This window comes from Cyanistes caeruleus, chromosome 1 (genome assembly GCF_971803275.1).
Source record: "Cyanistes caeruleus chromosome 1, bCyaCae1.hap1.1, whole genome shotgun sequence".
In the NCBI taxonomy this organism is placed as follows: domain Eukaryota; kingdom Metazoa; phylum Chordata; class Aves; order Passeriformes; family Paridae; genus Cyanistes; species Cyanistes caeruleus.
In genome coordinates, this window is record NC_141701.1 from 69,456,566 (window position 1) to 69,470,173 (window position 13,608).

At 39.4% G+C, this 13,608-nt stretch overlaps 1 protein-coding gene across 6 annotated transcripts in view; it reads left to right on the forward strand.

Moving 5' to 3' along the window:
- Positions 1-13,608, forward strand: part of GRB10 (growth factor receptor bound protein 10) — a 146,725-nt gene that overhangs the window by 23,095 nt on the left and 110,022 nt on the right. For 5 of the 6 annotated variants that reach the window (XR_015289462.1, XR_015289524.1, XR_015289517.1 and 2 more), the window contains exon 3: positions 13,383-13,480. Coding sequence is in view for 2 of the 6 variants with exons in the window: in XM_086898266.1 (XP_086754392.1) it covers positions 13,430-13,480 (51 nt within the window). In the remaining 4 variants the exon portion in view is untranslated. Of the gene's footprint in view, positions 1-13,382; positions 13,504-13,608 lie in introns of all 6 variants that reach the window. The other variant, XM_086898436.1, reaches the window with a different exon arrangement.

Consider the following 13,608-nt stretch of genomic DNA (forward strand, 5'->3'; position numbering starts at 1 on the left):
CCTTTGAAAAGCTACAACATCTGTTCTTATACTAGAATAAATAAAATGAAGCTGGAGCTCTAATTGCCAACAGTGTACTTACTCATATCTGTTTTGTAATTGTGGGCTTGTGAAATTGGTATTGTTAACTGGTCCCTTGCTGGCCAGCATCACTGGTCAGCAGTCAGTGCAAGCTTGCATGCTTTTCCAAAGTGCCACTTGCTGAAAGTGAGGGTGTTGGATGAGAAGTGTGTGAAGTGTGGGGCACTGTGGCAGTGGGGGTCATGTGGTTCCTGAGATGGCTGTGGGATGTTGTCAGCCCCTTACTTTGGACACGGTTTATCCTCTGAACTTCCCAGTCCGTTTCAATGTTGAATAAAACCATTTTTCCTAAACTGCTCTTGACTCTGATTGGTTTTGCTCTTTGAGACAGAACAGAGAAGGTTGTTAATGGGAAGGTTACTTTTTCTCAGCTGACTGTTGTTTTTTCCATAAGCTCAAATTTGATGGCAAGAGATCACCTGAGTGTTCTGAGATGGACATTTCTAGAGATAGTTATTTCCAGTGCTGCCTCAATGCCTGACTTGTATCAGACAACAAAACCCCAACACTACAAATTCAAGAAAGAGAATGCCCTGAACTTCAATTAAGACCATTCATTCAGGTAAGGTGATCTTCATATAAAAGCATGTTCCTTGAATGGAACACTGAATGTCTGATAAATGGAATAGAACATTCCAATTGGAAGGTATCTATAGTGATCATTCAGTCCAACCATCCGACCGCTTCAGGGCTGATCAAAAGTCAAATCATGTTGTTAAGGACATTGTCCAAGTGCCTCTTAAATACTGTCAGGCTTGGGACATTGACCACCCCTCTAGGAAGCTAGTTCCAGTGTTAGTGTTTTTGATCCTCTTGGTAGAGGAAATGTTTCTGTGTATCTAGTCTGAACCTTCCCTGACTCAGCGGTAAACCATTCCCACATCCTGTCACTGGATATCTGGGAGAAGGTTTCCGGTAATGAATGACACATTTACTTAATTTTTTCTGACTATATGAGTTGATTTCTTAACTTGTCTGTAGTGCAAATGATCAGCAGTGTTGTAATTTCCATCCAGAGAATGAAAACTTAAGTGCTGCTCAAGTGCCAGGAGCTGGAGCCTAGTCCTTCTTGGCATATGTGGCCTCCACAGAAGGAACTGTTTGTGTTCCGACTTGTCGCAAAAGCAGAGTGATTCTGCACTTTCCAACTGTCTTTTTTGGTGTGTTTAAAAGTGGATCTCATTAGGCCTTTAAACCTTGAAAGATTTAACCTGCCTAAGGCAGATCTGTGTTAAGACTTAGGGATCTATCATCAAAGTCTGGTAGAAAATCAGCCATGTCTTTCTGTCCCTTAGACCATGGGAATGATTCAGGTGTTTGTTTCCTAGTGTGCTCAGTATTTTTTTCCTCTGCATGGATTGGTAGTGATTTTCTATAATCCTTCCTATCTTAACTTGAGCTGCAGTGTCCTTTCAGACCAAGTGTTGCTACTTATTGTCATGGGAAAAATGATATCTGTGTCATTTCTGCTGCTTGCATGTCCCACTGAGACTGTCTGGAGTGCTGCGTTAGGCAATGTGTTGTTGCATTTCTGCAGGAGCAGAATATGAGAGCATGCTTGCAACTTAAGAGATGAGACTAGGGAGCTCTGTGGGAACAGTGGCTATCATTGCCTGTCACAGAGAGAAGAGCACTTCTGTATGGAGCAGCCTTCTCAAACCTGCCTGCTGAGAGGCATCCAGCTTCAATGAACTGCTTCTGTCTTGTGTTTTGGAGAGAAATCTTTTGGGTTTGTATAATGAGGGGGTTGTCAGTTAAATGGGAGAGTCCTCAAGAAAATTGTACTGCTCATTTTAGGCTGTTGACTTAGGCAAGTTATTGGACTGGAAAAGAGGCATAGGTAAAGATGTTGCAAGAAACAAATGTGATACTTTCCAAGCCATAGTGCAATTTATCTAAGACCAGTAATGCCATAAAGAGGAGAGAATATTGGGCATTGCTGAAAAATTCTGTGGTGTTGCTGTCTGTTTGAAGAAGATGGGGAATGTTACAAGCTAGTGATTGCTGAGGTCTGTAAGCATCAGAGCATTAGGTGAAGGGAATATTCTCCCTCTCCCAGTGACAGAAAGAAGCATGAAAGCCTGTGGGAGGTATTTGTTTAAAACAGGCAGTTGTGTGAAGCCATCTCTTCACGCAGAGCTGGTTTTTAATAAAATAGAACCACTAATTAGTAAGGCTGAAATAAAAATCAAGACTTTTCTGATTAATCTGTCAAATTGATTTGTATTAATGATGAGTGAATGCTTTTATAGATCAAAATACAAAGTAGCAAAAAAAATTTAGAATTATTACTTTATCAATTAACAACAGCAATTAGAAATTCAAATTTCTGATATTCACAGAGGCTTTTGCAAGAGAGCTCATCTGCTCCTTTGATAAATGTTTTTTTTTATTATACTGTGGTGCATTTTTGGAGAGGAAGAATGTTTTGGAAGAGCTAAGTGTGACCAAAATCTTTGCATCGAACAGCAAAAGAAACTCATGGAAGAGAACAAAGATTTTTTTCATTTTTCATGAGGTCAACTGAGTTCTGCCATGGCATCTTGCATTCTGTGCTGCTGCTAAGGAATCTCTTCATCCAGTGTTCATGGAGTTCACAGGCATATGTAAGTGCATGTGTGTAATATATGTGTGTAGTGTATGTGTTATACATACATACACACTGAGTGAAATTAAACCCTAGAAGTTGCTGGGAGAAACTGCAGCTTTGTCACGATTGCCTTCTGCAGTACAGAGGCTGAAAGTCTGGGGGGATAGTGCATGACTGGCATGGCATAATTGTCAGTCTTGTCCAGAGGTGCTGAGAGTTTGAAGTTTCAGTGCTGTACACTGGGGTGTGATTCCTTTGGCTGTTTTTTTTGCCTCCAGATCATGGATGGCTGCATCTGAACTAGTTTTCTTAATTCCTGTTGTCAATGGAAAGAACCAGGTGCTCCAATGGTGTGCTTCATTGAATTGTGTAGGTTGTAAGTGGCTTCTTGAGCTGATCTTATGTAAGCCCCAGTTTTCTCTGACATCCAGATAGCTGCTATGTAATGAGATGGACTGCACATAAGGAGAGCCCGTTTCTCCTCCCTGGCTGAGGTGGTAGTGCAGGTGTGTATGTTTCTCCTGTACACATACAACCACCTCCACCTAGGGTATGTGACTACCTTCATATCCTGTAATAGTGCTGTGGTCAGCTCTGTGTGCAGTCAGGATGTTGATTTGCTTCTGTGTGCAATGTACTACAGGCCTATAAAACAATGTTGTGTGTGGGGACACCTACATGCTGTCTTCTCCCTCCTTTCCACTGCTGCCAGTACCAGTTGGGCAACCTTGGAAGTGGGAGAATGCAGATGGACCTGTGTCTGGGTTCCAGGCTTGGAGTACAGGTGTTTTGTGGGTTAAAGTACATTGGTACATAGGGAAGGCACTTTGGCTACATCTGGAGCCTACATTTTTGGAGAACACATGTTCCCCTTTGGCAGCTCTGGAGTCTGAAGGTTAATGAGGGATGTTCCTTGTTTAATGCATGTCTAGTAAATCTTCAGTGCAGGGAATAGTCAATATTTCATACCTCTGTTAAACAGCCTCGTAAGGCCTGAAACAACAGATTTCCTTTATGGCACACTGAAAGTACAGGGAAGTAGCTTGTAATGTAGGTGGCTTGGTGAAATATTCTAGTCAAGTTATTTGGCCTGCTACCCAGCCTTCAATATGTAATCTTTCAGTACTGCCAAAATACCATTCTAATTGAGTTGACATAGTCTATGAAGCCTGGGTGGTATTACTTCAGTTTTCTTCCCTGTGCTTTCCAACATTGCATTTTGAAAAGGTTGGTGGAAGCTGTGACACTTGCAACATCACCGTAGTCTTCATTAAGATGGGATTTTGGTCACCTTGTGACCTTCAGAATCAAAGGAAGAATATCCTCTTTCTTCCTCTCTGCAGGTACAAGTTAATAGCAATAAATGTTCGCTAGTGCACATGAAACATGTGATCAATTGGCCGGATTTCAGCTTTTTGTTGAACATTAGCTCTTGTACAAAATATTAACCTATTCTGTAGGTTTATTTTCTGTTTTGTTTACACTTATTTGAAAAAGCTGTGCCCTATTTGTCCCAGGGTGGTATTATAATTGCAAGTAGGTCAGCATACTCATTTTTGAGATGTCAGCTTGAAATTGTTTTTCAAGGGCTAAAAAACATAAGAGGGTAAGAAAGACTTTTGCATTGCTGCTATCCTTTATTTATTTATTTATAGAAATTCTCAGCCTGTATTCAAGAATAGAGTACCAGTAACATTTTAATTGTGTTCTGAAAGTCAGCACTGATTGCCTGCTGCTAACCATAAGCCACCCATGGATTTGAAGCTTGTGTGTTGCATAATGCCAGCAAATGCATTTGGGATTACAAAATGGTCTCTTTGCTCTAAGAAGAGATTGCTGTGATTTGTTAGTGAGGCAGCATTAAGGTACACATGGGATATCTGTGACATCAGTATCTTAAACCACAAGCAGTTTTTTTTGCAGTTGAGTGAACTCTGACACTTCTAGTGCTTCATTGCATGGGAATGAATAAGTGCAGTCTCCAAACTGGGTACAGTTTTTTATATTCCAGTCAATCAAGGATGTACGTATTCCTTTAATTTCCCTGTGTTACCCCTGCATTTCTTGCACTTCTTTATTATAGCCCTCTTGAACAGACAGGATTTTCTGTTCATCTCAAGAGCAGCACAGTATTTATTGGAGTTGCCTCCTTACATTCTTTGCAACTCGAAGCAGGGTTGGTTGTTTCCTGCTTGCTTGGGGTTGATGTAGTCCAGACCTTTCCTGGTTCTGTTGAATTATCCCTTACAAGCCATTCTGTGGTTACCCTTTACACGCTGTGCATGGGAGGTAGAAGTGGTTTGCTTGTTTACTTTTGCTACTTGCTACTGTTACTTATTCTGGTGTCTTTGTTAGAATTGTTTCAACAGTTGAATTCTTTGGAATAAATAATGTTTGGGAATAGTTGCCACAAAACTACTTGGAGGGTGAATTAAGGTACTGTTGATGCTGGGGAATGCATCTCTACTCACAAAATATATTTTTTTATTATTTTTCTTATTTTTGTTCTTCAGAGGCTAAGCAGAAAGTCTTTCTTTTGAGTGTTCTAACCATACAAGTGAGGTATACTGAGAGTAACCTTCTCACTTAAGTGGACATTTTATGGTATCTCAAAAAGATACCATCTCAGTGAGTAGTTCGCAGTTTGAATTGAAATGTCTAAACTTGCTTTCTAGCTTCAACCATTTGTATGGGATGAGACTATGTAAATTAACCAATGCTTATTCATGAACGTAAATCACAGATAACTGTAAAAGCCTCTTTCAATTGTTTTTCTTCAAAAACACAAAGCTTGATGTCTATATAAAAGCTTCTGATAATCCTAGTTAATAACTCTTCCCAAAAAATCTTGTACCAAGAGAACAGCAAGTGATACACATTCAATTACTGTTAATTATCAGCATTAAGCACTGTAAATTGTTAAAGTAAAAACTCTAATGTCTGATATCATTGGTCCACAATAATGAAATTTTAAATCCAGGAAAAGTATTTTAACCCACGGGAAAACGCAAGAGAGACCCTAAGGAGGGATGTGAATGATATTGGTAGATACCTGCCTGTTGCTTTCTGTGCACAAGTGTGAGTGTTGGTTTTGAAGTCAGCCTTATTGTCAGCCCTCTGTAGCTAGTATGGTGTAGCAAAAACCTAGCAAGCTTTTTGAGAAGCTATGGAGCCCCCTGCATAAAGATATAAGTAAGGAGAAATAGGCTGTGAATAATTGTGATGATTGATGAATGCATCATTTGGATGAAACGAGCTTAGAATGCTTGAAAAAATGATCATGTGATGGGAGATTCACCTTTTGTTCTTGGTTCCTCTCTTTTTTTTATATCTTTGTCTTTTGCATCAGCCGGGAAGGGAAAAAAGGTTTCTGCATACTTTGAAAGATTCTCCTCCAAAATGAAGGAGTGCTGTAGAGCAGTAAGGGAACAGAAGCTGGGAGCAGGGCATCCTTCGTACAGATTGCTACTCTATGAATTTAAAGTTCACTCTCTATCAAACCTTTGTATATATATTTCAACTCTTTACTCTGCATTCTTCAGCTGCTACTTTTACAGCCTCCTAACTTTTGTCAGGAAGCTGTAAAAGTAACAGCTGAGGAGTGCATGCTACCATTTTGTCACCTTATTAAAGGCAAGTTGAGTCTGGTAGATCTTTCCAGTGGATGTTTATGGATAGGCATGTAGATTGAGCCATGGTTTGAAACAGAATCTGTAATGATCAGACTTTCTTAAAAAAAAACTAAAAAACAACACTGTTCAGAGGCTGATGAACTTTAATTGTTTATAAAAATACTTTATGTGTAGTTTAGTCTCTGGGCTGGGGGGTCTAGAGCCCTTGGCTTTTGAATCCTGCCACAGAGCAGAGGGACCATTCACACCAGTTACCTGCTGGAAGCATAAAGGCTCAGTAGCGTGTTGAATGTAAAAAGCAATGTTTTAGTAAGTATGCAACAAAAACAGACTTTAGTTGAGTTAGTACAAGAAAGTGAAAGTAAGTGCCTATGAGGAAAACTTCATATTTTATTTGGAGATCTGTCTGAATGTTTGACTTCTGTGAGATGCCTGGAAAGCATTAATTCTCATGGATGTGCAGTGGGGAAGGGTTTGCCAGCTCCTAATGGCAGTAAACAAAGAAAATGAAGGTTCACAGGTTGCCTTGGCCAATGTAATAGTTTGCTGCCACTGGGGAGGGGGTGATCCTGTTCCCTTACCTTCTTGCTCATGGTCTCCTACTGTTCACATTGTGCTAGCTGAACTGCCTGTCAGATCTGAGTTTATTGTATTTGTTTCCTTAGCAAAACACTAACCCAGCAAAATAAATTAATTAACACAAGCTGAACTCATTAAGGACCATACATGACACAGAAGTGGGAGAAGGAGGGAGTGCCATGGAGCTGCTGGAAGGAAGTGGAAGAAAACAGAGCAAGGGCTGATGAAGAGAGTGGGATGTCTGTCCTGTTCTTGGCAGTAACAAGCTATTAAATCATCTTGACTGTTGTATAACTTCACTCTAAGTCTTCAGGTTGGATAATAAAATCTTAAAATAACATAAGGAAATAATTATTTAGACTGGTTCCCAAAAATAAAAAAAAAAAAAATTGGATGGGAAATATGACTAGATTGGGGTGGGGAGGGGAGGCAAGACAGTGGCAAGACACAGAGAATGGAGAGGCAAAGTGAGAAACGCTATATGCAAAAATTGAAGACCACTAGTCATGCTATTGTCAGATGAAGTTTGCCTTGGGCTGCCTCACTTGTGTACATCTCATATGCCAGTCATGCATCCTTGCATCTTCCCTACCTCTGCATATGGCTTGCTGGTGGGGTTGTCTGCTGTATGCTGCATGTTTTTTTATTTCAGTTTCTGTCTAATTAACATTTCATTTAGACTTTGATACAAGTTTCTGCATAGTTGCCAAAGTTCCTGCTTCAAAGCTATGGATTTTATTAGGAGAGAGACAGAAGAGGATTTTCAGTGATCAAGGTAGACAGTGAAACTGCAGAGCTTTGTAAATATTTCCAGAGTTCATAATAGGTTTAGAATTTGTTTGGGGTTTTTTATTTTGTTTGTTTTGTCTTGTTGGGTTTTTTTGTTTGGTTTTTATTGGTGCTGTTGTCCAGTGTTGTTGGGCTAAATACTTTTTTTTTCCCTCAGGACCTTATCTTTGCTGTCAGTGAAGGTGTTCTGTCAAGTAGTGAACACGAATTAACAGTTTATGAGTCTTGAGACCTTTCAAAATTGTAGGCAGTTTCAGGAAACCAAAAAATGCTGAACTGTATATATTTTATTTAATTTTATTTGGCAAGGCTCAAAGTGGGATGGCATCAGCTCTTCTGTGCTTCTTCTGAAGTATGTATCTGTTTTGGCTTTCAAAAGCCTGAATTGCCGTTGCCAAGATTCTTCACTTTCTGGCAAAAGTACAATGGCAAATGGCTTCCTTTACAAGGTGTAATATTTAGACTAACAGCTTTGCAATTAAGAATGGCAAAAGAGAATTATATTCCCTCTTTTTATAAGACCAGATTTTTTAGTATTTTTTCGTGGGAGTGTTTGGACATAACTGAAGTGCTTTTGATTGATGATTTATATTTTGAACAGTGCTTTTCGTTTTAGTGCACAACACTTGCTTGAAATTTTAGCTAGAACAATGCTTTGTTTTCAAAGATGTTCGAAGTATTCCTCTAGTTAGGCAGTTGCTCCATATCATAGACTTGCAAATGCCTTTTGGGTATATATGTGTAACAAATTCCTGCAGGGGAAATGGGCAGAAATTGGGAAATCTGTAGGTATTCTTAAATATTACCTGCTGCTAATCTCAGTAGGCCATCAGGGTGTTGACAATCATGTCATCAAATCTTTTGTGGTTGGAGAGTGATTCCATTCTGAAGTGTTTGGGGACGTGTTTTGGAGGAAAAAAACCTTGTTTGATGGGAAAACTAGCCAAGTATTATTTTTCAGCATGGGCAGACTGGAGACTTTGGGTGTGAGGAGGGACATTAAGAGCTGGGGAGAGAAGCAAGTGTTTGGACTGGGTAAGTTGAGAAAGTGATCAGTAAAATGTTTGAGGTGATGAATCCAGTCCTGCTGACCAAGTGATCCCTTAGAGAGGGTGAGGGGCCTTCTCAGTGTTGTAAATTGCCACCGTCTCCACCTGAAGCTATCATTAAAAAAGGGGAAGATGCTTTAGAAATCCTTACATGTACTGATTGCTGAAGCTATGATGAAATCTGATTGCAAACTTGCGTGCTGCCCAAGGGTGTTTTAGTCTCCTTGGTCCAGCCAGCTCAGAAATCTGATGGTACTTTCTTTTCAGCCCACATAGTCATTTAGGCTTCATTTTTGTGAGAAATTGACTGGATCTTGCATGCAAAAGCACATCTGGGTCCTGCAGTTTCAGTGCAGCTGGGGACATTGCTAGCTGTCAGGTCTTTCAACTATGGAAAATTTGCTGGCATGCCTCATGCTGCTTGTATCCAACTTTATTTCCATTGTAACTATGGCAATGGGAGTAGACTGGTAAGAAAGTGTCAGAATATGGGTACTTGGGCCTGTGTTGCAGAGGGTTGCTCCCTGTATCCGTATGACTGCCTGACCTCATCTTGTTAACCTGTTTCTCCGATACAGATAAACACTCCTGTGTGTGTATATATATGTGAATATATATATGCACACACACGTGTGCAGAAAAAAACCAAAACACTTTCCTAGATGATATGAATTAGTGGGAAGCCTACAGCCAGGAGAACAGCCAGTTGAAGTCTTGGAGATTGTTCCTTGTGTAAACCAAGAAGAGAGAATCTTTTTCTCCCTGGGTCTTCAAGATGCTAAATTTTAAGTCTGGTAGACTTAACTCAGGCAGTCCTGAAGGTAAGTTAGGGGAGAATATTGTATTGATTCAGGTTTAAAATCTTGTACCAGTTTCTTAGGAAAATCCAAATTCACTGGTCCAAGTTCACTGCTAAACCTCATTCAGTATTGTGGGGAGAAATGGGATAGTGATACTTAGTGTCTGAGAGAATAAAAAATACACATTAAAGAGGGGTGGGGGGGAAGGTTTTTAACTTCTATGTAAAACCTGAAGTCTTAGACAAAGGTCTTCAGGTCAAAATTAAGGCTATGTTGAAGGTTTTTCCCCTTCCCTCTTTCACAATAGTTCAGCTATAGAAAGCAGAACATTATAGAAGAAAAATGATGAAATACTTGAAAGTGTATAACATTCAATAAATTTGTTAAGTTACCTTTCCTAAAAGAGCATAAATCCAGTTTTCAAGAGCTCTCGAGCTTGTCTTGCAACTCTGCCAGGTTAAAATCCTTTTCTTTTTTTTCCTCCTCCTCCTCCTGTTCCTAACTAATCTGCAAGCAATTGCGTTTTTAAAATTATTTTTCTCTTGAATTTAAAGACTTTGACAGATGGCACATGTAGAACCTGGAAAACTTCCTGAATTGGCAGAGTGACCATACCCCTGCCATTTTCCTACCACAGTATCTGTAGGTGCGTAGGCTGTGTCTGCTTCCAGAGCACTGGGTGAAATACTGTTTCCTCTGCTGGGAATGTGCAGATAAGTGATAAATCAGAAAATCATACCTGGTGATGGGCTTAATTTGCAGTTAATAGACAACATTATCTGCTGGTTAGCTGAGTAATTTGATTGTGACTTAAACAATCCATTCAGAGCAGTGACAGTCTCCAGGGTGCATACATACAATATTTTCCATACAGGATTAATATAAATCTTTTAGATTGTGAGTTTGTTTAATGCTTTTGAGAGGCTGAGACATCAAAGCTATGCCTCACAATAGTCCATTCTTTATTCTGGGAAACGTCATGCCAGAAATGAGTCTTTTCATAATTAGACTTTTGAAATGTGGTTTATCACGACTGTCGTTATTTCAGGGCCTCTGTCCAGGGCAGAGCTCTGTAGCCAATAAAAGCACATGAAATCGCTTGGTTCTGAATGTGCACAGGCTGTCACGCTTGATGCTGCATGACAGTTGTTCTCACCACTGAATGTTCTGAGTTTTGTAACAGTGATCGACTACGTAGTTTATTTCCTAATTACAGCCCTTTGGAATTTCTCTCCCCCATCTAAGGCATTTTAAGAAAAGGAAAAGTAACTTGGCACTTGAATACCTCTTTGCAATTTGTGCTGTGTAAATTGCATGGAAAGAACATGTATGTCTGTATGCAGCTACTTGATGAAAAGTGACACACTAAATACCATGCTTAAAGACAACAGCACAGGAAAAATTGATCTGTTTTTATTTTTAAGTTCTTATATTTATCTACTGACCATGTGAATTGGTGTAGAGTTCTGTCCCTATGAAATTTATTACTTGTTGATGTGGTACAAAGGATCTTAGGTCTTAAAGGTGAGCAAAGGCTTTTTGTATTCCTGGGGTAGGACTAGGTTGATAAACTGTTTTTAGACAGATAAAAGACATCTTAAATCAGTCTTAGTGTGTGACTGGGCAGGAATGATACCATCTAAAGATTATTACTTTCCTCTGTTTCTGCAGTGTTAGCAAATGAATACTCAAGAATGTAGTAGTGAAGCAAATGGTTCTTGATAAATTATGCAGTCTTGACTCCAACTATTGTTTGAGGTAATTTATGATCTTCTACTGGTGTAATAGGGCTGTGGCATAAACTGCAGCACACCCTAGAGTAGACAAATTGGTCTGGTATTGTTTAGGAACATATTTAATCTATCTTGCTATAAGTGAATTGGAGCCTTTTGCTGAAACGTCAGAAGACCAGTATTATGATATTCAGTCCTAAATTACCTATCATTAAATTTGCAGCAGTTGTGCCTTTTCCTGACGTCTAAATACTGTAGTGATAATAAATGCAAAACTGTTGCAGTATAAAGCTCAATTATTTTCTCTTACCCCTTTATGTAAACTTTCTTTAATATTGGTGGGCTTAGAGGCTAATAATACAGTTCTCTTTATTCTTGGTGTATTTTCCCAGCTTCATAGCAGCATTTCAGTGGCTTGCTTAATTTCTCTGTAGACGTGCTTACAAGAAAGAAAAGAAAATGTTATTCCCCTAAATGAAAAGATTTTTAATAGCTTTTCTTAAATCTGTGCTTAATTCACCTGGAACAAACTGTGTGATTAAAGTGAAATCTTAAAATCAATCTTTAAAACTAACTGCAAACTTTCAGCTGTGGAGAAGTAGTTAGAAGGCTGTAGACCACTGTTTATATATTTAAAGACTAGCAATAATGCAAGTTGAGTAAACTGCCTACAGAGTTAGATGCTTGATGTCGCTTCCCCCCCTCTTTGAATCCTGTAAGAGTTCGGGTTTAATTTTTTTTTTTCCTATAGTATTTATGTACCTAGAATAAACAACCAGACTTGTGCATATTTGGTTAAATGGATTTTCAGACTTGCTATTGCCAAAACGAGTTTCCTCCTGGGGTAATTGGCTGTATGAACTGACCACTGCAGAAGCCTGGGAGTTTGCCTACCTTACTGACAGAGGAGGAGGCTACCATACTTCAGCCAAACTCATCCTGGAACTAGGTAAAGCTTCCTTGATGAGTGCATGGCTTATGGGCCATAGGTGGGAAGTTGTCTGGGAACAGTTTGTCCAAGATGTTTTTCTACCCTTGTCCCTCACTTAACTGTCACATAAATTTTGCTGGCAGCTTTGTTTTGGTGACAGTTCGTGCCTACCAGAGAGCAGTGGGTAGCCTGTTTAAAACTTGGTCTTTTGTTTTGAACACATAATTGATAATTAACAGCAAACCAGAAAGGAGCTTGCTTGTGGTAGAAGTAAAAGCTCTGATTGTGCTGTGCAGCCTGCTTTCTCTTCCCCAGTCATGCCTTTTTCATATACTTGGAGGTGGCATTGCTTGTCTTACACTGCAGAGATGTGTCCACACTGGTAGGAAGAAATACCGGAGCAGCAAATAGTGCTTTATTTATTTTAGGTTTATTTTTGTTTCCTTTGTTATGAGGCAGTTATAAAAACTTTCTTGACATTGTCCTGCCTTATCTTTAGTTCTCTAGCCATATGTACCTCTAAATGTTTTCAGATTTATTTTCAGGCTCTATTTGGTCACAAAGTGATGCTTTAAAAAAAACACAACTTAACCTTGCAAAGTTACTGCTAATATTCACTCAGAAGAGCAAGTGCAAGACTTGAATGAATTTGTATGTAACACTCTGTTTGATATATTGTGTGAGAATGAAACCATGGGGGAAAAGGCAGGCAGGAAGGGATAAAGGTTAGAAGTTGTGTAGCCAGGCATTGAAGGCTGGTGCTGCATAATGATCGTGGTGATCTTGCCACTTTTTTACAACTTAAATGATTCTGTGTTAAGTGACTGTCATCTTAATTAACTCAGAGATTTCAGTGTTTTCTTTCCACAGTTGAAAACATAGCCTCAGGTAGTGAGAGCCAGTTTACAAATGGCTAGGTTCCCTGTGAAGGGAGGCCTTCTTTTTTGCCTAAAGAGTGGAAATAAAGCAGGAGCCACAAAGCCTGGGAATTAGTTATGTTGTACTTTTAAATTAAATATCAAATTGAATGTGTTTGCTAGGCTACAGGCAGCAAATGTGCACATTTTCTACTTCAAGTTGGTGCAAATCCTCGTCACCTCGTCTTGATCATCTTGGTCTTTCTCCTCCAACTGTTTTGAATAACAAGTTGATGAAATGTCTTCAGTATGGTTTCTGACAGTTTGTTTGTACTCTGCAGGTGCTGGGAAGCAGTAGATGTAATTTGAAGAAAATTTGAAGGAACAAATGGCTTTAGCTGGCTGCCCAGACTCCTTTTTACGTCTTCCTTATCGGATAGTAAGTTGTGAAATTGCATGTTTGTGTCAGCTTGTAGCATCATATTGCTGTGTGGTGGTGATTGATTGTGCATTCAAACTTTTCATCAAACTGCTAATAGCTGTTTGGCAATTCTCTGGGTTTTGCTA